Source organism: Sinocyclocheilus rhinocerous, unplaced genomic scaffold (assembly GCF_001515625.1).
Source record: "Sinocyclocheilus rhinocerous isolate Xijiao unplaced genomic scaffold, SAMN03320098_v1.1 scaffold468, whole genome shotgun sequence".
NCBI classification, from domain to species: domain Eukaryota; kingdom Metazoa; phylum Chordata; class Actinopteri; order Cypriniformes; family Cyprinidae; genus Sinocyclocheilus; species Sinocyclocheilus rhinocerous.
In genome coordinates, this window is record NW_015635305.1 from 2,207,783 (window position 1) to 2,231,268 (window position 23,486).

Below are 23,486 nucleotides of genomic sequence, written 5' to 3' on the forward strand. Positions count from 1 at the left end.
AAACGAATGTTTAAAAAAACTTCCAAGATCACCTTAGATAAACGGCAAAAGTCAACAGGCTTTTCAAAATTCAAAATATTGCCAAACAGGCGCTTTTGCATTTCGTTTCGAAACTAAATCATCCGCGATCGTCTTGTCTGTCTCACCCCACTCTTCTTGTCAGTCAGCTCGACTCACTTTCCTCACTGGAGAAATGAAATCTGATCTGTGATGCAACTGTCGTTCAACTGCATTGAGCATCCGCGTTCAGTTTTTAATTGTAGTGTCTGTTCTTTTACTGTACTAAAATATTTTTATTTCTATAAAAAATCAAAACAACGGTGGGGGTCGGTGACGCGGTGGGCAAGTGACGTAACCGGTGTTGCGGCTTAACACCGGTATCACCGTCAACACCGTCTATCGCGGCAAACCTATTGAGAAGTATTCATACTCATTTCAGTCTCCTCTGGGATCATTAACTCACATGGAGAGAAGCTGTGTTGTTTCTTGGGAAATGCCTGGCCCTTGTGTAGGTGGTTTCTCTCTGGCTTCTCTACAGTTGAACTCAATGGGAAAATGTTAATGGAGTTTCTCCATGCTGCAAGGCTGGGTCAAAAGTCTCAAACAATGCTGTTTGTTGTATGTTGGGTTGTAGTCCCACACAGATGGCTTGTGGTCGTTGGCGGAGCTGTGAGGGATTAACTTGTCCAGTAAAATTAACATTTGTTGCAGTTGGATATCTGCGTACTCTCAGAAGTCTCCACATATCTGTTTCTTTTCGAAGACGCTGAAATGACTTCCAGTTGAGATTTTTTTTTGGTTCTTTCTTGAACCTTGAAGATCAGTAATAGAATCAAGCCTTTCCATCCTCAACTTTCAAGTTTTGTGCTTGGCAAAAGTTTTGGCAAATGAACATGGCACATATGCCTCTTTTCACTGTGCTTTCATGTAGTTTAGGCTAGTCAAAAAATTTTTTCCATTTCTTTCTCTACATTATGCTAAATGCATTTGCTTTGGCTGAAGAAACGAGGTTCTGAGCTTGTCTGAGGGCATTATATAATTTCAAACATTTACAATGTTCTCGCATTTCGTCCCTATCATATTCCAATAAGAGAAAGTAAATAAAAAAAAGCTATTTTGAAAACAGACAGTATACCTGTCAAACACTACCATTAAAAAGTTTTTAAAATGTTTTTGAAAGATAACTCTTTGCTCACTAAGGCTGCAGTTTTTTGATAAAAACTACAGTAGGCCTAAAACAGTGATATTGTGAAATATTATTACAATTAAAAATCACTGTTTTCTATTTTATTATACTTTAAAATGTAATTTACTTCTATAATTGCAAAGTTCAATATTCAGTATATTTGGTGCTCAAGAAACATTTTTTTTTATTATCAATGTTGAAAACAGTTTTTGTTGAAACCATAGTATTTTTTCAGGATTCTTTGATGAATAGAATGGTGCTTCTAGCCAAGGATTTGAGCACTGATGTTCTGTTATGGAAACATTTACATTCTTCAATGATGCCGCTTTCAGTTTATGTCCCAAATTATACACACTCTCCTCCAAGGTGGTGAATGATGTGGTGCAGATTGAGGTATGTGTTTACAAGGTCTTTATCACACCCCCTAGAGACTCACAGTAGCCTAATACCCAAGGAGGTCATGTTGTTTGCAGCTCAAACTAAGCATGTGTGCATTTAACAACTGAACCCGTGATATCTATGCTCAACCTATTGTAAGTGGACCTCATGCTGTTTGACTAGCTTAAAAAAATCGTAACAACGAGTCCATTTGTAACAAATAACCAACACCAGTTGGGACACATTTGCGCCTTTTTATGTGGCTTTATTTGAGTCTAATAAATTATATTTAGTTGTCTTTTTTGTTGACAATATTAAGACGGTGATAGAGGATAAACATTCCTCTTTTCCTGGTGGGGTAATATGAGGTGAAAATAGGAAGGTTTGTGGTGTTTTTGGTTTACACAACACAAGATTGGCTCTGCCTGAGGCCTTTAATCACCTCAGATTGGAAACTTGCACAGGGCAGAATAAATCAACAAGCAGCCTGCATACCTAAAGACTCCCACAAAGCATTGAGAATGGCTCTAACACAGCCATAGATCCGGCGTAAAATGATGTTATCTCATCTGTCACCTTGCATAACCTTTTGCCAGTCTTAGTGTATTATTTGAGATTATACTAAAGACGAAATACAAAAGACAGGGCTTAATCTACAAGCGGTACAACATTGTCGGTGGTGGTTTACACAGGCGACTGGGTATCCTAGAACTGGCACCTCTCCATTGCAGGAATTAGACGTTACAGTAGGTACAATTCCAGTAAAGCTGGTGTTTTGATTCAAGCATATGCGGTTGGCAGGTGTCTTTTAGCTCAAATCATGAGACTGTGTGTCAAACGCTATTCTAACTTCAAACGCAGAATGTATTTTTTAAATGGTTTAAATGGATTAGCTGTTTTTTAAACAGCTGCTGCACACAGTAAGTAAATCAACCCAGGTCTTGTTTATTGTATGGGTGCCAGTTAAAGTGTGAACTGCCAGCAATGAAATTTTCCCCTTATCTATAAGGGAAGAAGGGCATTATGATCCTGATTATGTTATGAAGGAGAGCTGCCCTGAAAATCTCATGCAGTTATCTCATGCACCCCTCAAAGTTTTTATTAACATTAATTTCAAGATACAATGCAGTATTTGTGGCTTTTTTCTTACTTTTTTTAATTTGGGTGTAGCTTTTTCATGACATGTGAGTAACTAATGAATTTGGGAAACTGGAAAAGTAATGGTGGGAAAGGCGTATTTGTGGCTTTTTTCTTACTTTTTTAAATTTGGGTGTAGCTTTTTCGTGACGTGAGTAACTAATGAATTTGGGAAACTGGAAAAGTAATGGTGGGAAAGGTGTGAGACAATTCAGAGAAGAGTACAGTTGTAGGTTAAGAAAACAATGGAGCTTGATAATTTTTACTGATAAACTTCTACAGAAAGAGACATCGTTCTTCTAGAAGAAAGGAAGATCCTCAAAAAGGGGTTGCAACCTTATTTACAAGTGCCATGTCATGTTTCTCACGTTTAATGTTTTATTTGCTCTTCTAGTGTTAGTTTTTTTATTATGCATCTTGCTGATATATAATAATATAATATAAAGTTTCAGTGTCATGGATCATGTGACTCTGAAGACTGGAGTAATGGCTGCCGAAAATGTAGCTTTGCCATCACAAGATAGGAAACAGTTATTTTAAAACTACTACTAATAATAATATCTAATAATGTTTATAATATTTTTTGAAATTTTGATTGGTAAGCATAAGAGACTTCTTTCAAAAACAAAAAACAAAAAAAACAAAAAAGAAACTCTTACCGACCCCAGATTTTTTAATGGTGTGAACTTTTTGGAATCATATATCATGCCTTAAATATGTATGATATTTCACTGTTATACAACAGTTGCATCTGGTCCTCGAATCTGATTGGCTTAGAGGTCCTTCCAGCCGTGCAATATTCTACGAGTATCAACATGGGAATGGTTTCACTGTTACTATCACTCCTCTTGCAGCGTTTCTCACAGCAAGCATCATGGTGGAGCAGCAAACCCACTATAATTTTACAAATACTACTGTTTTTGTGTTATAGAATGTAGTTTTAAGAGTCATTTAGGCAAGAATGTAGTTCAACTATGTGGTTTAAACTTTAAAGAGATAGTACTAGAAGAATGTGTATTCGTTGTTGATTGCATGGGGGATACCAGACTGTGTGTAAATGAGTGAGGGTCTTGTGTCGGACAGACAGCACAGGAAATGCCAGAGTTGTCCCAGAGGAGTGTTTTGTTGTAGAGGCCAGTGGCTAAACTCACCCTGTCCGGTTAGTGACTTCTCAACCAAAGGTCACAGAATTATCAGGAAAGTGTTGAAGAAAGCTGCATAGTTGTGATAAATTCGGAGTTTACTTTGGATTTCAAAACATTGCAGACACTTTGCAGAAAATATGTTTACAAGTCCACCCTCTTCAGATACATAGGGAAGACTTGGACTTAGAGATTCAAATACTGTTTAAATTTCATTACATTAGAAACAGTGTACAACAAACCCAATAAGGTCATGGGTTTGAATCCCAGGGAATGCATGAACTGATAAACTTTATACCGTGAATGCAATGTAATAATCAAAGCGTCTGCCAAATGCATAAGTGTAAATGTTTGCATGCAACGTTCCTGTCTCACTTAAACAGGCTGGATGTACGAGTCAGGATTACCCAGCTTGTCTTTAGGTGGATAGCTATTTATATCACAGCCAACATATAAGGTTACCTATGAAAGGCTACTACAGTTCCCGTTTGTAGACTGGGGTTACATAGTTGGGTTCATGTTACACACTATAGTTACTTGAGTAAATGAAGCATTAATCAATGCTGAAACACTAGACGTATTGTTCCTGTTTCTGTGTTTGTTCATGCTTTATCATGCTAGTTGGAAGCAGAAACCTGGACACACCTGTTGACTCACAGGTGTGAAATTGTTGCTGACCAGTTTTTCAGTGACTAAAAGCCTGACTAGTGTGTGAAATCTTTGGACCTATATGGTGGATTGTTACTTTCCACTTCACAAGTTGTTGAAAATTAATATAACGCATTTATCTTAAACTAACCAGACAACATGTAAGGTCATGTAAATGCCTTAAACAGTGTTCTATTTCTGGTGAAAGTCACTTATTGTTTAAATAAACCCGATAAACACTGATTTTTGCCAGTGCCTAAGTTTTGGCCTTTTCTCAGTAAATGACAACATATTTAATTAAACAAATTCATTCTAAATAAATAAATAATTTGAAGGTATTAATTATATTTAATATTATAGACCTAATAAATATTTTAGCTCTTTCTCTCCCTTTTAAAACCTGTAATTTCTTGAGCTGTTTGGCAGAAAATAAATTCCCAGTTCTGATCCCAGTGTTTCTTTCTTGCCCATTTACCTTCCATTGTGACATATAACTGGCATCTGATTCTGCACTATGACACATCCCATTTCTTGAGCTGTTTGGCAGAAAATAAATTCCCAGTTCTGATCCCAGTGTTTCTTTCTTGCCCATTTACCTTCAATTGTGACATATAACTGGCATCTGATTCTGCACTATGACACATCCAAGTCTTTCTCCCTCTCTCCATCTCTTTCCCACTTATTCACTCTTATACTTGCACGCCATTTCATTTTGCAACCATATATCACATTTGCATGAAAACCTCCTCAGTCTGTTTTCTTTTCCCATCCCCCCATCCTCTTAAATCCAGTCCCCCATACTCCTTTTCATTTTCCCTATCTCCCTCCCCTCTCCTTTGCTATTTATTGTCAGCTCTTCCACTCCATCCTTTTGTATTCTGCCAGAGTCTCTCTCTCAGGAAATCCGGACGCACTCATTCCTCTTCTACTCTTCAAATAGTTGCCATTAGCACAAAATTGGCACCCATGGGTCTGATCCCCCGTATAGGAGAAACAGCATTAACAGGGCTTGCAAAATCGAGCGACGAGACAAAAACATTAAAACCCATTATAAACGAGGCACTTGTTGCATCCAGTGTTCATTTTACTTGTGCAGCTCTTAAATTGGGTCATAAATTGCCTTAAATTAATTTTTTTAAATTCTGCAGATACCATGTAAATAGTATTGTAAATGTAAATGTAAATAAAATTCCTTCCTTCATATTTGTTGATATTTGTGTATTGAAAATATTTTTGATTGACATTTAAACTCCTATCTGATTTTCTATATTTAAAAAAAAAAGTATTTTTTATTTGGGCTAGTTAAATTGATGTTCGGGCTACCAAAATCTGAAGAGTACCTACCCGAAGGGCTACCAGGGATTTTGAAATTTTGCGAGCCCTGATTTGATATACTTCTCGCACAGATGCCTTATTACTAGATACAAGCAGTAAAGTTCATTTAAAAGGTACTATTGTTATTATACATCTTCATTAGACTCGTGTCTCTGAGTTTAAGTCTACATTTCAGTCCTCTTGGCTGTTGAACTCATTTTAGTATGTTGAGCTATTCGCCTGTGCCTGTTCCAGGCCAGCATACACCCAAATGAATAGCGCTTGGCACACTGGCTTCAGTATGACAAGGTTACTGTGCCAGATGGCAATGTGCTTAAGTTGTTTTGTACTTTCTGCAAGGGTTGTTATAGAGAGCCCACCGTCCAGACTGGTATAGGTCTGCAAGGTCTCTCTGTCTGATCCTTCAAAGGCAGTAATGATCCTGAACCATTTTCTTAGAAGCAGGGCTTTTTTTCTGCATTGTATTGACATTTTGCATGCCATATTCGGTACAAAATATCCATTTTCATCAACTTCGGATATATTAAACTGTAATCTGTGGTTCAGCACACAAGCAAATGCACATATTGTTGTTGCACACTGAATGCCTCAGGCCAACTTACTGCAAGCTTGGGCAAACCTTTTACTCCATATTGCTGTTATGAGAGAGGCTGTTTTGTTTGCTTCTAAAGATTTCAGAACTTGGTACTATCAGTTAATTATGTAAATAATTAATAATAATAATAATAATTAAATAATTAATGCCAGCTGCCATTTCTATCAGTGATTTTAGTGTAGTGACATTTGGACCCATTGGCTTTATGTGTCTGCTTTGAATTTATGATTGTTTTTAAACAGGCCCAGGAATATTAGTGAGCCAAATAGTATAGCCAAAAAGTCAGATTTGTAGACACTAAAGCTGCACTGGCAAGGGACTATTAGTCATTTAGTGAGTTCAGACTAAGGGGTCTAAAGGGTTTTCTGGAACAGTAAAATATGCCACAGACGACACTTGAGACTTTTCATACCATTTTTAGGAGAAAACCATTGGTTGGTTTCACAAGCAGGTAGGTAAAACTCCCCTGGCCCCTCTTCTCTCTTGAGCCATTGATTTTGCTGAATGCTCCTCTCCACAGCTGTTTTCCAGCTTTACACACTACAGATGGAATGTGGCCATCTTAGGCAAGGTGGACATCCAAGTGGATTTGGCTTGGGAGTATATTTTAAGTTTATCAACATCTGTTTCAGAGAACAGATGTAGTCAGGATGTTAGAGACAACATCTTGCTTAACACTTGGATATTAGGTAAAAAGGATGCAAAAATGCAATTTTGGGCCTAATTTGAAGTGGAAATGAGTAGTATTCAGATCATATTTCTGTGCTCTTGAAATCAAAGCTGGAAAAAAAGCTGTAGTCCTGTTAACGTGGAATGATTTAATTTTATATGGTTGTTCATGGACAAGTGAAGTGTCACAAATCACTTGCTCAAATCATTCCTGTCTTTGCAGGTACTATATGAATGCCAGTGGTCATGTCTGTGCATGTAGTCTTGTGGGAGAATGAATGATCAATAAAGAGCAATAACACCTATCACAGAAAAATTCTCACCAAGGCTGTATTTATTTGATCAAGCATACAATAAAAACAGAAATATTGAATATACATACAATCATAATTTTTTTAATATATAAATACATTGTAAAATGTAATATGTTTCTGTGATGCAAAGCTGAATTTTAAGCAGCCACTTCTGTCTTCAGTGTCACATGATCCTTCAGAAATCATTCTAATATGCTGATTTGGTGCTCAAGAACCATTTTTTCTTATTATCAGTGTTTCAGCTGCATCATAATTTAGTGGATTCTGTCTTTTATCAGGATTTTTTGATGAATAAAAAGTTCAAAAGAACAGCATACCATCAATTTAATGCATCCTTGCTGAATAAAAGTTTGCATTTCTTTTTAAAAACTCCAACATTTTGAACTGTAGTGTACATTTACATTTATTAAACAATCTTATTTTTAATAATTTCCCCCACAGATTACAAAGTATTTTTTTTAATTGTTTAAATTGTGACACAAACACCCACATAGATCACTGCATCTTAAAACATCCTTCCCATGTTTCCTCTCTTTTCTTTCTCCTTTGTGCTGTCTGTCCAAACCTCGTCCCCCCCTCATTTGTTTATGGCCTGTATTTCTCTCTTTCTCTCTCCATTCCTCATTCTCTGTTCTTGAGCTCATAGCTGGCTGCAGTGCAGAACAGGGCTGCTTGTGTTTTTCTCATCAGACTCTTGACACAGGAAGTGTGTATGTGTGAGTTGAGGACGGTCCAGACGACTTCCAGACAACACCTCTCTCCACAAACTACAGACGGCAGGAAATGTCTAGTGCAGCATTTCAAGAACGCCATTGTGAAGTGTTTTTAAGCATTAGTTGAGGTTGTTTTTAATATACAAGTCAGGCCACACTGTTATTTACACATTATTCTTGTAGTCAGTTCTTGCTCTCAGTTGCATGTTGGTCCCCCTGGATTTCTCAGCTTCGTTTTTAGTGTTTTACTGACAAGCTCTTTTAAATAAAGTCCAGACCAACTCAGTCTAGTCCTGCAGGATTCTTGGGTTTATGGAGTTGTGGTTGGGCATTCATATGATATAAAACCACACTGTGTTGTGTAACATCCTCATTTGATGTGCATTCAAATGTGCATCTGTTACCAGGTGTGAAATGAATCAAGTTAATACGTCATTTTTCAGGGTCTTACAACCACATTTAATGTATTTGGCAGGCACTTTATCCAACGTGACTTACATTTCCTGGGAATTGAACCCATGACCCGCTTAAAGTCAGCAAAATAAATCAAAATGGACAATTTTGATTGATTTATTTTTTTTCCAGAATATTGCAGTGTTTATTCTAAATTATTTATGTGTATTTTTTTTGCAATTCATTTGCCCTTGCAACCTTTCACTCAAATGACATCTCAGTTAATTTCAAAAGCTGTTTAACTTGGATATACATCACAATAGGGAAGAAAAGATGATTGCAGCTTCTGTTGCCAGTAAGACAGACTTTTGCACTGTAAAACTATGTACAAAATAGCTGTTTAGAGAATCCCCCCCCATTGTCAACGAACTCTTTCGTGCAAGTACATGGGATTTTTGAGACCAATTCATGTGAAAAGTGAAAGACTGAGAGTAAATGCAGAGAACAAAAGTCGCCCTTTCAGTTCATGCAAAACAACTGTAGCTGCATGTGTACTCTAGCATACCAGGGTACGTCATAGATGCCATGGAGATGCAATGCATGCCTGAAAGACAATGAGTAAAGTGCTGACTGTTTGTGCTCATTTACTATGTCAATGGCAATGTGTGTGGTCCTTACGGCATAGATAAATACACTTATATACCATGGCATTTCATTGGAGCTGCATGTTTAAAGCACACTGACTGCAGCATGATGTGATTTGATCCTTAGATGAACTAATTAGCCACAGGACAGCATGCTTTGAAAGTGACCTGATACACAAAGGGCTTGTGTGTGTGTGTGTGTGTGCTGGACGTGTGCTGCTAAATGAAATGCATGTTTGTTTGTCGTAATGCACTCGAGCATATTTTTGTAGTGTTGTTTGATGTAAGTACCAGCTGTCATTTTGAGTTTACTCATTTTTCTTGCTTAATTGGAATTGATTCTAGCTGGATTCATTGCACAACACTCAGGACGAAAATGTCTGTCAACTCCAGGACATAGCAGAAGATTTAGGAAAGAAACCTTTTATTACCATCTGTGTTAACAAGCTCCTCTTTATAATATACTTGTGTCATGTTACCCTAACAGACAGCTGGTATAAGCACATCTCTGATCCCTCATTACTCTCACTCTCTGGTCTGTTTTATGCTCATGCTGGTGGAAGGATCCGGAACAATGGTGTCACAACTTGCTAATTGCAGACTGATTGGTAGGTTGGTTAGGCCGAACACAGACTCTGATGAGGGAAACAGGCTGTTATCGTTGCTTGTGTCTGAGCTTTGAGTCAAAAGCCCAGAGGTCACAATCTGGGAGGCTTCCAGAGATGATCAGAAGCTTTGGAGATAATAGGGACATGATGACGACAGGCTGGTGTAGATTATCTTCATTCAGTGTAAATTCCAGGGGACAGAGTGAGGGAATTCTCTGTAAGAGGTGATTAAAGTGATTAAAGTTAATACATGAACTATAAATGGCAAGATCAAATTCATTTAAGCTGAATTTGAGCACAGGATTGTTGTTGACTTGAGCATAGTTGTAGTCACTCAGATCATCAAAGCACATTTTTGCATGTTGAAGATTCTCATCAATTCCCATGTATTGAGAAAAGTTTTTCCTTTTTTAAAACACAAACACGCATCTTGTAAAATGTAATTTTAATGTCTAATTTTAATTCAGAATCATTTGTAATGAATGTATTACTAATGCCCATGCAGTGAAGACAATACAAACAGTTGTTAGATAACTGAAAAATGTCTTTTATTATTGATTTATTGAAGTTTAACAATATTTAATATTTACTTTTTATTTACATTGAATCCCCATTGAAATTAGTATAAAAAATAAGAATTATATATAAGCAATTAATGTTTAAATGATATATTTATAGTAAGTATTATGCTATTTGTATTATAAAACATATCATTATTTATACTCCTTCACAAGTTGAATAAATAATCCCCCATGAGGCATCCAAGGGAGGAGTTTTTAGAAATTAACTTCAGGGCCTGATGTAATAAATGTATTAGGGAAGTGAGAGATGCATGAGAAATGATTAAAGGTGCCCAGCTCTTACTGGACAAGTTTGATCCATGAGGCAGGCTGTTATTATATAGTATTAATAGGATTTACGTGACATTTTACATTGACTAACTGTTAGAATAGACCAAGCTTTTTCCCAGAGATTACCCTGTTAATAATGTCACTCAGCTGTGGTGTACCTGCCACAGCAAGTTCAACAGTAAGCCAACTGATAGATTTACAGACTCAAGCCCATTAATTGCACCTGACGTCCAAAGAAACATGAACACAACAGTAAACTGGGGCGTTTTAGTTTCGTAATATTGAAACTGTATATTCTTGGGACTAGAATCTCACATTGACAGAAAATGGCTTATCTGAGACTTTTTGATTTTTTTCCTCTTTAGTGAGGTGCAAAACTGATCATAATAAAATCATGAAGTCCATATTCATGAAACATTAATAATAAAATCCTTCTTAACTGTTATTTTCTTTTTAATTTCTTGCTTAAAAGAAAAACTTAAGAATCTTTTGTATTCTCAAAATGACTTAAAACAATTCTTATCTTTTTTTTCTAAAAAGCTGAAGAAGAATTTAATTATGAATTTATTATGATTATTATGGTAATTGAAGTGTTTTTCATTCAGTTGGTCAATTCTAGAACACAAAAGCCTGTCAACCTCTTTATAAGAAAAAACGATGTTATTGAGAAAAATATTTGAGAATTTCATAATTGCATTTAAGAACATTCAAATTAAACTTGGAATTTATCTTAAAATAGGCCTACTTCTAAATTGTTCTCTTCAGAAGACTTTCATGAATACAGTCGCAGAATTATTATTTTACTCAAAGAATATGCCTAAATGTATTTGGATTTGAACACCCTGTGGTTGTGTCTTTGAGTGGCAATTTCATCAGCTACCATTTTAAACTTACTCACTTTGATGGTTGCACCAAATGACTGTCACAGAAGGGAACCCTTCCAAAAAGATTTACGAACTGTGATCCCCATTCCCTAAGCAGGGAAACAGGGCATGGACCAATGCAACAAATGTAGCATTGAACTTCAATTGCACTGAACCTCAAGTCTTATTAATCTCACAATCCGAGTGCCCCACCTGCATTTCACTGTTTGCTTTGGTGTGACCGGGTGGCCCTGATACAAAATCCATTATTTTCTCTCAGCCTCAGTTCCAAGTAATAGTCCCAGTGCATGATATATAACCACAGACAGCTGTGACCTGGGTTCAAATGCTGTTTTGCGTTTTCATACTCTATGAATACACTTGTTATTAGACCTAGTAGCCTCAGGAACATTGGGTAAAAAGTCCTGACTAGAGCCTGTCAAAATTACAGCTTCGCTAACAATGTGAAAAATCATAGGCAATGACAGCGGGCATCAACTCTTGAAGCAGATCCCAAGAGACTTTTGCTGAAATATGAGAGAAATAAACAGCAAGAGCAATGATAAAGGAAGAGCGATAGAGATGACTCATGCCAGCTCTTCTGTGAGAACATTTGGTATATGCATTTCTCCAGAGGGCCTGGTTAATATGCACAATACATGCCCAATATGTGGAGCATTCTGGATTGATGTGAACTCGTAGGATAAACATGTGGACAATGCACACATGGTCCTCACGCCCAAGCCCACTTACTTCATTTTAAGATGACATAAGCGAGGATGTGGTGTTGATTATGTTTGGCTGAGGAATGCAAGGAGGGCCATGATTTGTTTCATACTGTGAAAGGTCATGGATCACTATTGATATATTGACTTGCCTCATTTTGAAATGGTATCAGCGCTTGATATGGTCTGGTCCAGGATATTACGTTACAATCTGGTTTCAACAAATCTTGTAACTTAACTCTGTCACTTGTTTCTACAATGTGGACTGCTGTGTTTTCCTCCAGTGTAACGTACTAATGTATTTCTCTCTTTGTCTTCTTCAGGGCTTTATTTTCATATGAGGGAGTGACCAACAATCTCAAACTCACAGATTCAGGAGGTAAGACTAACAATTCCTCCTCTTTTTTTGTGTGTCTAAATTTTCACCAATGCTCAATAAAGCATAGCAGCAGGGGGTTGGAACTCCATTCATTTTCTCCATAAGTCAGTGTGATTTCAACTTAATAGAAAAAAAAAACTGGTTTAGTTGCAGAATTTGCTAAGGCAGCCATGGAAACAGAAACAGGAATAACAGCAAAAGAGCAAAACAATGACCATCCACTCCTATAAAGCATTGTGAATTACAAAATCAAGTCGATTCGAATATATTTTTATGAATATTTATTGAATATTTTATATTATCATATAGCTTTTGTACTTATAATCACTGGCTTATTGTTTTAGAATATCTATGGTTTTATCTAGTATAATATTATCTATATTATCATCAGTCTTCCCACAGCCATGGAAAAGCTGGACATTTTACCATTATTTACCATTCATTTAAGTGAAGGAAATTAATGAAATATTAAAGTTGATTTTGTAAATCATAAATGTTATGGAAATTTCCATTGAAAATAAATGCTCAGCTCTAAAAGAATTTGAGAATTTGCTCTTTGTAAATCCAATTGTCGCCATAATTTTTTTTCTAAAAAGAGTAGTAATTATGAATAGCAAAAATCTTGGAAATTCATCGGTCAAAAAGTGTGGAGAGACAGTATTTTGTACATTCGTACAAGTCATTAAACATACCTGGACATATTGTTCGTTCCTATATAATCTTTGGGATTATTTGCTTTTATTTATGGGACAGGACTGTAGAGAGTGGGATTGGGACATGACCCAGACCGGACTTGTACCCAGGTCCCCATAGGTCAACAGCTCCTATATAATGTCCTGAGCTTGTGTACGGCCCACTGCACCACAGCTCTGAGTTTTTGAAATGCCTATGGAGAAGATGAATGGAAAAATCAAGGTCACTTAAAATGTGGGCAGTCACTGTTGCACTCTATTTGAGGCAGTTTAAAAACTGAGGGCAATCACGCAACATTCATGAGTGAAATGCTTTACCAATTAGGCTGAGACTGCCAACACTGTTCCTCTTAAATTCAGACGAAGCAGAAAAATCTCACTTGAGTGCAGAAGAAAAGACCGGCTCTGCTTATTACATCAGACCTGTCCTGTACTCTGGAGATTATCATTATAATCTGGTAAAAGAATGCTAGTGTTTCATGGTGGCTGAGGTGTTTACTTTCATGTGGCCATTATTTCATGAAGACAATTTGGACCTCTTTAATTTTGTCCTTCCCTTCCCTTCCCTTCCCTTCCCTTCCCTTCCCTTCCCTTCCCTTCCCTTCCCTTCCCTTCCCTTCCCTTCCCTTCCCTTCCCTTCCCTTCCCTTCCCTTCCCTTCCCTTCCCTTCCCTTCCCTTCCCTTCCCTTCCCTTCCCTTCCCTTCCCTTCCCTTCCCTTCCCTTCCCTTCCCTTCCCTTCCCTTCCCTTCCCTTCCCTTCCCTTCCCTTCCCTTCCCTTCCCTTCCCTTCCCTTCCCTTCCCTTCCCTTCCCTTCCCTTCCCTCTTAATTTCTCTCTCTCATCTGCCAGCTGGAGGTTTGACAGAATTGGTTGGGAAATTTCACAGCAGCAGGCCCATGTATGGCCTCTGCAGGGTGGGACTGACAGAAACAGGACAACCACAGATTGTCATGGTTTGCTGGGTAAGTTCGCGTGCAGAATCTGTATGTTTATATCAGTTTATTTCAGCCATAACAAATGTATGCAAACAACTACACTAAAATGTAGCTTCTTGAGTTCTCTCCTGAACTGCAAATAGACAGTGTCCTAAACTTTAGATGAAACATCTGTCTTTCCCCTTCTTTTGAAGTGCTTCAAACGTTTGTAGTTCTTATAACAAATAGTTCTAGATGAGGTCATTTTGCCTTGTTCTGATTGGATATCAGAAGTTTATACCTAGCTCCCATTGGATGTTGCCATGGGGTGTGAGCCTGAAGTGGTTCCTCATTGGTTGGAGCTCCCACATCATTAAACAGTCCGTGTTTAAGCGATGGATGTGAGGCTCCTGTTGATGAGACGTGTCAATGGCTTCACTTCACAAAAGGGCTTTGACCTTCAGACTTGTAGCTGAAGGAGCTCAAATATAGATGCAAAGAAGCATTCTGGGAACCATGCTAATATCCATCGTGGATGTGGTTGCTAAGACGATAAGTGGGAATGATAAGTGGGGTGCCATCTGTAGCCAGTCAGGCATTGTATAGAGGAGGGGGGAGTGGTCTCTGTGACCGGTTAACTGCAAGAGACTTTCTTATGAACTAGACTGGCACTCACTCACACACACACACACACACACACACACACACACACACAGAGTACACACCTCTGATGATGTAGAAGGTCTAGATGCACCAGAAGAGTACTTTGTTACAGGTTTAAAACAGATTTTAATTCCTTGTATTTCATTTTGGATTTTTCTGAAAGAAATTAATACTTTTATTCAGTAATGATGCATCAAATTGATCAATAGTGACAGTAAAGGCTTTTATAACGTTACAAAAAAACAAATCTATTTCAAATTAATGTTATTTTAAACTTTCTATTTATCAAAGAATCCTGGACAAGTATCATGGTTTCCATAAAAATATTAAGCAGCACATCTGTTTTCAACATTGATAATAATATTACTGTCTTGATGATATTTAAAGGTATCATTATAATATGTCTTATAACATTATATTTTGTTAATTTGAAAGCTTAAGTCTCACACATAAAATGGTACTGCCCTTTCTCTTCACGTCTCACATAATCTCTTCTGTCTACATCAAACAGGTTGGTAATGATGTGGATGAGCACCGCAGAACTGAATGTGCCAGCCATGTCCCTGCCATCAAGACCTTCTTCAAGGTAAAAAAATGACTAGCCGTTCGTGTCTCGTCTGCTTTCACATAACAGAGTTCCTGAACAAAATGTATTTAATCACAGCACTATAATCAGCAGGTTACTTTACTTGTTTGCATGATTCTTCTGACATCTTTTATAGATCAAACTCTTTAAATTTGAGTAATTTTAATGCATTCCATAATACAAGGTATTTTAATAGGGTGCTGGTTTAAACCTTCATTAATCATGTAGTATATGTATACTGCTGCAGCTACATTTGGAAGCGTTCAGATATGGAGTGAGTAAAATAATGTGTTTCTCTCCCACACAGATATTTGTCTAATTCTCATATACATGTACTTCCTGTGTTTGTATGGCGCCAGAATGTTCTGCATCCTTTCTGTAAGGCATCTACGCTCTCTCTCTTCATGTCTCTGTGAAGGAACATCACTTCAAGGGGTCATATGATGCTGCTAAAAAGAACATTATTTTGTGTATTTGGTGTAATGAAATGTGTTTATGCGGTTTAAAGTTTAAAAAACACATTATTTTCCACATACTGTACATTATTTTTTCTCTTCTATGCCCCGCCTTTTTCGATTTTGAATCATCAGTGGCAAATTCTTTAAATGAAAACGTACTTACAGACTGTGAGTCAGAACTGCCGGCATTTTAGTCTAACGTTACTCTCCCAGGATCAGTAAACAGTCGTCCATAAAATGTGCTGCACACATCTGGATTTGGGTTAAACTGTTCTGGAACAGTGTTGTAAATACAACTTAACCACTGATTTGTAGTCGTGTCCTCTTTTGGTAGACCAAACAAAGTAGTTTCGCTTTCACAACGAAAAACAACGCCTAGCGCCTAGCGTGAGCGTAAGCCGCGGATTAGCGTGAGCTGAGGCCGGGCTAGAGTGAGCAAAGGCGGCGGGGTCCAAGAGCTTGTAACACTGCAAAGAGAAAGGAAAAATTGAAATCGCATCATATGATCCCTTTAAAGCTGTATAGAAGACATAAAGAGAATGAATATTCATCATAAACATACATTTATCTTTCTTACATTACAATGGTAACTTTATTTGAACACAAACTTAACCATTGTATAGGCACACTCTCCCAAAAATGTGCACATATACATGCAACTTGTTTTATTATTTCGGTTATTTATTAAGTCCACATTTCATCCTGCATTGGCCTCTGTTTTGTACATAAAAATCCAAATGATCAGTCAGGTTGAGTTGAGTGCAGTGTTTTTAACCAGGATTTTCTTAACTCAAAATGCTCTACCAAATGGTGAGGAGTCATTAAGAGGTTAAGGGAAAAATGTTTTGTGTCTATTTGAATGAATGGGTGGAGTATGTAAAAAAGGCTCTCACGCACAATTCTGAAACAAGAAGGCCTTCTAATATGTGTACAAATACACTCCTCTGTTATATTCTGAGATTTCCCTCTTGTAAATGGTTTCCTTCCTTTGCTAGTATCTGTGAAGTGATGGCTAGCAGCTTGGGGCCAGCTCTTATTGTAGTAAACTCTTCCTCTTGTGTCATGCGCTATTGTTCTCCTGAGCAGCCGAGCAGTGCCACTGACAGGCACCACACAGACTGACTGAGAAGAGCAAACATTAAAGAGAGAGAGAGAGAAATTTCCAAGGAACAGACAAGGTTAATTAAAGTGTTCATTATAGAAAATATAGAGGTTTTATATATCTTGTTATATGCATGTCTCTTGAAGCTGTCTTTAGATTTATTTACTCCACCAGCAAGGCAATGTTGCTTTAACATTGCCATATTTTTCAGATGGTTGTATGAGATCGTCAAACATAGTTAATGTCTGGGACATTTTTAATGCCTTATAAAGACATTGCCCAGTCAGCTCCAGAGGCATGCCAAAAATGCTGTTTATTAAATTCTCAGTGTTTCTCTCTCTCATTTGAGATCGACAACCTTTATGACCTTGTATTGTGTCGTTCATCCACAATGTGTGTTTGTGCGTGATAAATGTCAGCACGAGTGGGTTACAACATGTCTTTTATTATATTTCCATTCGGATTTAAATCTTGTTGGGTTATTTTTGTGTTGATTGATGGTTGTTCAAGCAGATGAACTTTGTTAGGTTACGTAAGAGCAGTGCCACAGGCACCACACAGACTGACTGAGAAGAGCAAACATTAAAGAGAGAGAGAGAGAAATTTCCAAGGAACAGACAAGGTTAAAAGTGTTCATTATAGAAAATATAGAGGTTTTATATATCTTGTTATATGCATGTCTCTTGAAGCTGTCTTTAGATTTATTTACTCCACCAGCAAGGCAATGTTGCTTTAACATTGCCATATTTTTCAGATGGTTGTATGAGATCGTCAAACATAGTTAATGTCTGGGACATTTTTAATGCCTTATAAAGACATTGCCCAGTCAGCTCCAGAGGCATGCCAAAAATGCTGTTTATTAAATTCTCAGTGTTTCTCTCTCTCATTTGAGATCGACAACCTTTATGACCTTGTATTGTGTCGTTCATCCACAATGTGTGTTTGTGCGTGATAAATGTCAGCACGAGTGGGTTACAACATGTCTTTTATTATATTTCCATTCGGGTTTTAAATCTTGTTGGGTTATTCTTGTGTTGATTGATGGTTGTTCAAACAGATGAACTTTTTGTTAGGTTACATAAGGTCAGGAATTAAGTTTTATAGCGTGGGAGAGGCTGAGCCCCCAAACCAACTAGAGCACACAGTGTATGGGACGGGACCCCAGCATAGCCATAAAATAAGACAGCCGGAGACAAGCTGTCAGAGGCATTCACAGCGTTCTGTCTCAACATTCCTCTAAATTAATGATAACCCTTTCTAAATTTGGATTGAGGGATCTGCAAAATCTCCAGCTAGACACAGAGTGTGACAAAGCCATAGTCTGTGACGTATGTGCAAATGTCCTTTAGTATCTTTTAATTATGCTGGCAGATATTTTTTAATGATTACTAAAAGGGACATGCCGTTCAAACATGTACTTTCTCATTGTGTGGACAAAACACTGAAACATTCTACAAAATATCGTTTTTATGTTCCACTAAAGAAAGTAAGTCATACAGGTTTAGAATGACGTGAGGGTGAGTAAATGATGACAGAATATTCATTTTGGGTGAATTATCCCTTTAGGTAATCATTAAAAACAACAACACCCAGTTTGTGTTTTCTTGGTCTCTAGTCCAGGCCTAGTCTCCAAAGACATTCAGTCATGGGGAACTGAACCGAATCCAGGCTCATTTATTATAATGTATGTGTTGACTTCTGAGATGTATCAGTAACAAGATGAGAAACAATGAAGTCTAAATCCCTCCAGTTACTCCTCCCTGCTTTCTCCATTTATCACTCACACTTTTTATTGTCTCTTCGTGACGAGTCTGTGCTAGTAAGGCCTGTCATGTGTGCAGAATGACTAGTCAGCTCTTTAGAGCTTCCAAAAAAAATGTTTTTGTAAAAATTTGTGAGTGAGCCATCAAGGTAGATGTTTAATATGCATTAGTTATCAATGATGACCATTAATCACAAAAGTTTCACAGTGGTTTATGAATCACACAAATCAAGACTAAAATCAAAAATTTGATTATGAATAAAACAAATCAAGATAAGTGATTCTAATAAGACTAGTGATTCCCAACCAGGGGTGCATGGTAAATATCAACAGATTTTTAATATTTTTTTGCTTTGATAAAATACATTTAAATAAATAGATACATTTGGGGTTGTTTTGGATGTTTTTTGTTTTGAAAGAAATCTCTAATGTTTGCCAAGGCTGCATTAATTTGATAATTTGATAATAATAACATTGTGAAATATTGTTACCATTTAAAATAAATGTTTTCAAATGTAATTTATTCCTGTTATAACATTACTCAAGTCTTCAGTGTCACATGATCCTTTAGAAACCATTCTAATATGCTGATTTGCTGCTCAAGAAACATTTCTTATTATTATCGATGTTGAAAACAGTTGTGCTGTTTAATATTTTTGTGTTAACGGTGATACATTTTTTTCAGGATTCTTTGATAAATAGAAAGTTCAAAAGAACAGCATTTATTTGAAATATAAATCTTTTGTTATATTATGTGTTTACTGACACTTTTGATCAATTTAATGCATCTTTAATGAAACAATATTAATTTCTGACCCCAAACTCTTGAAACATAATGTGTGCATTTTTTTCAGTGTGATCTGAGATGAGATGTCAGTATAGTTTGACAGTGAGCTGCAGGCGTGAGGTGTGTATGGGAGAGCGTCTGTCCTCAGTGCTGTTAATACTGTCATCGCCGCTGAAGCCCTGGGCTAACTACATGTCAAGGGGCTCATCTAAAGCAAGTAATAGCAGGGAATTAAGTCATTTAACTCCTCCCAAGCAGAAAAAAGGGATCGAAGAGATAAAAGAAGGGAGGAGAAAATTAGCTCAATTTTAACCAAGTGTTCTGTAGATAAAGTCTTTCCAGTCACAGAATAAGCACTGAGTAAACAAATTGGTCCTGACATGTTCAAGTTCCTGTGCGTTTCAGAGAAATGTGGAAAGAGGGCTGAATGTAGCAGTATGGTAATCCATTGAAAAGCTGTGGGGTTTTTTGGGTTGGAGCCCAATCCGGCACTCACGAGGCCCTCTGGCACAATGTCTCAGTTTCATTGCTCTTCTACTCCCTTCTCTCCCACAAACCAGATCACTATATCTTACACTAGAACTACACTACACTGTGATCTGAGGTGTTTTGTTGAGCAGTGGTATCCTGAAATACCACTGGTATCCTGAAATATAAATCCTCAGTGGATCTTCAGCTGATTGACCCCAGAGCTGTAGATGGAAGCTGATGACAGGAAAATACCTTATAAGGGAAAATGTAGTATGCAGACAAGCTTATACATTCTTACATCCTGCCTCTGATGTACAACAGAAAATAATTCAGACCCCTAGCCTGTTCTCTTATTTGCCATTACAGCTCCTACACTGAAATTTAGTTCTCTCTCTCTTTTTTTTGTAATTAATAATTAATTATTTTAATAAATAATGTGTATATTTACAGTTGTTTAAACAGAATAAATACTGCAAAAATGGTTTTGTTTTTGCTGCTCAATTTTTGAAAAAGTTGCAGTTACAGCAAGGCACTTAATACATATTAACAGCACAAAAATATTGAATTTACATAGTAAATACAATGCATTACAAAATATGAGACTAGTGTGAATCACTTTCTAACCTTGTTTATTCCAACTTTTTTCCAGTACAAAGCCTGTATCTTCTACATTTTGCAAAAATAATACATATTACATACTTAATACATATTAACAGCACAAAAATATTGAATTTACATAGTAAATACAATGCATTACAAAATATGAGACTAGTGTGAATCACTTTCTAACCTTGTTTATTCCAACTTTTTTCCAGTACAAAGCCTGTATCTTCTACATTTTGTCCGTGAAAAATTATTTATTTATTGTCTACATAGACACCACAAAAAGTCAAAATGTTTAGCATAATATTATCAGAATATTATGCTTAGTCTAAATGCAATAAAACAATAGATGCATTGAGAAACAAACTTATCTAACATTGCTTTGTTGAAAAATGTGTTCAGCTTCTATAATGTTGTCAGTATTTTTCAATCTCTTGATGTTTGTGTCACTACAGGAAGCTCAAGTATTTATTCCAGCCTCACAGCAAGATGAGGTGACGGAGGAGCTGATTATGGCTGCCTTTGCAAAGATTCGACCACCAATGGAGAGGCTGAGGAGACCCTCAAGGACGACGGATAAGGAGGAGACTGTGGTAAGTTACCACAAAAACAAAAACAAAAAAAAACAGACTTGGCTGTGCACAAGGGCTTCCTTCATTAAAACAGAAGAAGCCTGTTTCTCACTATAATTTATTGATACACATAGGGGAAGTGGTCTAATTGTCTCTCACTGATGTTTTGGGTCATTTTGGGTCTTTTGTTGCATTTCTGTGATACACCCACAGGGTACAAACTACAAGAAGACAAATGCTGCCATGGAGATGAGACGGATTAACAGAGACTCCTTCTGGGCACGAGCAGAGGTACAGCTGAACTGTGTTTACAGCTGGATTTTCACTTAACAGCCTGTGTGTTCCACAAAATGCTGCAGAAAAATTCAAAATAACATGCCAGCCACGTAAGAGATAATGTACAATCAACCAGCCATTATGCAAAAATATTAGATTAAATATTCAGTGTTTGCAATTGACCAGAATCAAAGTACTTTATAATCAGTTAAAGGTGCAGTAGGAGATCTTGGAAAATGCTAACTTTAGCCTTATAGCACTGGCAGCGAACGTCCCACCCTCCCTGCCTTGTTCAGACTCCAATTATTAAAAGTGCTATTCAGATGTATAATATGATTTGTGTGATATGATATATGTTTTAGCGTGAGGAGGAGAAGAGAAAAGAGGAAGAACGTCGGAGGGCTTTAGAAGAGCGACGGCGCTGGGAGAGAGAACGAGTTTTACAGGAAAAAAAAGAGGCTGAAGAGAGAGACAGAAAGATGAACGAAAAGCTACAGATGATTGAAGAACAAAGGTTTGTAACAACCACCTGATAAAACCCACTTCTGTCTGAAGATGAATTAACTATTTCAGCTTTAACTTCCTGTTGGTTTTTTCACAGGAGCATCCAGGCTCAGCTTGAGGAAGAGACTAGAAAAGAGGAGAAAGCGAGATGGGTGAGTTTGTTAATTAGAATATTATGTTTCTTTTACTCAGAAGTTGTAAGCTTTTTAACATGTTGATGAACCTGCATATGGGTGAATGATAGTATAGAGTCATAACCTGTAATGATGTTGGGTTCTTTGTGCAATTGACAGAAGCAGCAGCAGAGAGAGCATGAGGAGGACATGAGGGCCCAGCTCAGACGCAGCGAGTCTATTGAGAAAGCAGCAGTGAGTTTTCCCCCTATTTTGTGAATAATCCAGATTCAGCTAGTACAACCCAAAGTCCCTACACTTAAAGGGATAGTTCACACAAAAATGGAAATTCTATCATTAATTACTCACCTTCATGTCATTCCAAACCTGTAAGACCTTCGTTCATCTTTGAAACAAACAAAATTAAGGTATTTTTTATGAAATCTGAGAGATTTCTGACCCTGCATAGACAGCAACGCAACTGACACATTCAAGGCCCAAAAAGGTAGTAAGGACATTGTTAAACTAGTCAATGTGACATCAGTGATTCAACCGTAGTTTTATGAAGCCATGAGAATACTTTTTGTGCGCAAAGAAAACAAAAAGAATGACTTTATTCAACAATTTCTTCTCTTCCGTGCCAGTATTCGATGCGCGTTCACAAGAGTACCACAATGCATGTGTGTGCATTCCTCTGCTTGTAAACAAGGCACAGCGCATTCGGGTTCTACGTCAGAACGCTGGCTCCTGCATCAGCTGCATCACACGCATGCATTGTGGTACTCTCATGAATACGCTTTTTGTTTTCTTTGCGCACAAATAGTATTCTCATAGCTTCATAACATTACGGTTAAACCACTGATGTCACATGGACTATTTTAACGATGTCCTTACTACCTTTCTGGGCCTTGAACGTGTCAGTTGCGTTGCTGTCTGTGGACGGTCAGAAAGCTCGGTTTTCATCAAAAATGTCTTAATTTGTGTTCCAAAGATGAATGTGGGTCTTACAGGTTTGGAACGATAGGAGGGTGAGTATTTAATGACAGAATTTTCATTTTTGGGTGAACTATCCCTTTAACTTGCATGAAGAATAAATATGGTTTAATGCAGAATACGTGCTTTGTGCTTTGAATTACTGACTTCTGAAAGCATGAAACCAATTCAACTTGTTACATGTTTTTCTTCATGATAGTAATAGTTGAAAAATACCTGTGTAGTGCATGGTAATATCAAGAAATTTCAGTGTTTGATTATAAGGAGATTTTTGTTTACTTTTGTGTCCATTGTGAAATCAGTGTCCTTCAGCAAAACCAGGCCCCTTCATATCTATTATGGCGCTTTTCCACTGCGTGGTACGACTCGGCTCGGTACGGCTCAGTACGGTACGGCACGGCTCGGTTCGG

General features: G+C 37.3%; 1 protein-coding gene across 4 annotated transcripts in view; it reads left to right on the top strand.

Moving 5' to 3' along the window:
* The window catches only part of LOC107746841 (drebrin-like protein A), a 38,339-nt gene that overhangs the window by 7,402 nt on the left and 7,451 nt on the right, over positions 1 to 23,486 (top strand). For all 4 annotated transcript variants that reach the window (XM_016561170.1, XM_016561171.1, XM_016561172.1 and 1 more), the window contains exons 2-9: positions 12,525 to 12,580; positions 14,122 to 14,234; positions 15,361 to 15,435; positions 21,074 to 21,211; positions 21,404 to 21,481; positions 21,829 to 21,980; positions 22,068 to 22,122; positions 22,264 to 22,338. In XM_016561170.1, coding sequence (XP_016416656.1) covers positions 12,525 to 12,580; positions 14,122 to 14,234; positions 15,361 to 15,435; positions 21,074 to 21,211; positions 21,404 to 21,481; positions 21,829 to 21,980; positions 22,068 to 22,122; positions 22,264 to 22,338 — 742 coding nt within the window. The remainder of the gene's footprint in view (positions 1 to 12,524; positions 12,581 to 14,121; positions 14,235 to 15,360; positions 15,436 to 21,073; positions 21,212 to 21,403; positions 21,482 to 21,828; positions 21,981 to 22,067; positions 22,123 to 22,263; positions 22,339 to 23,486) is intronic.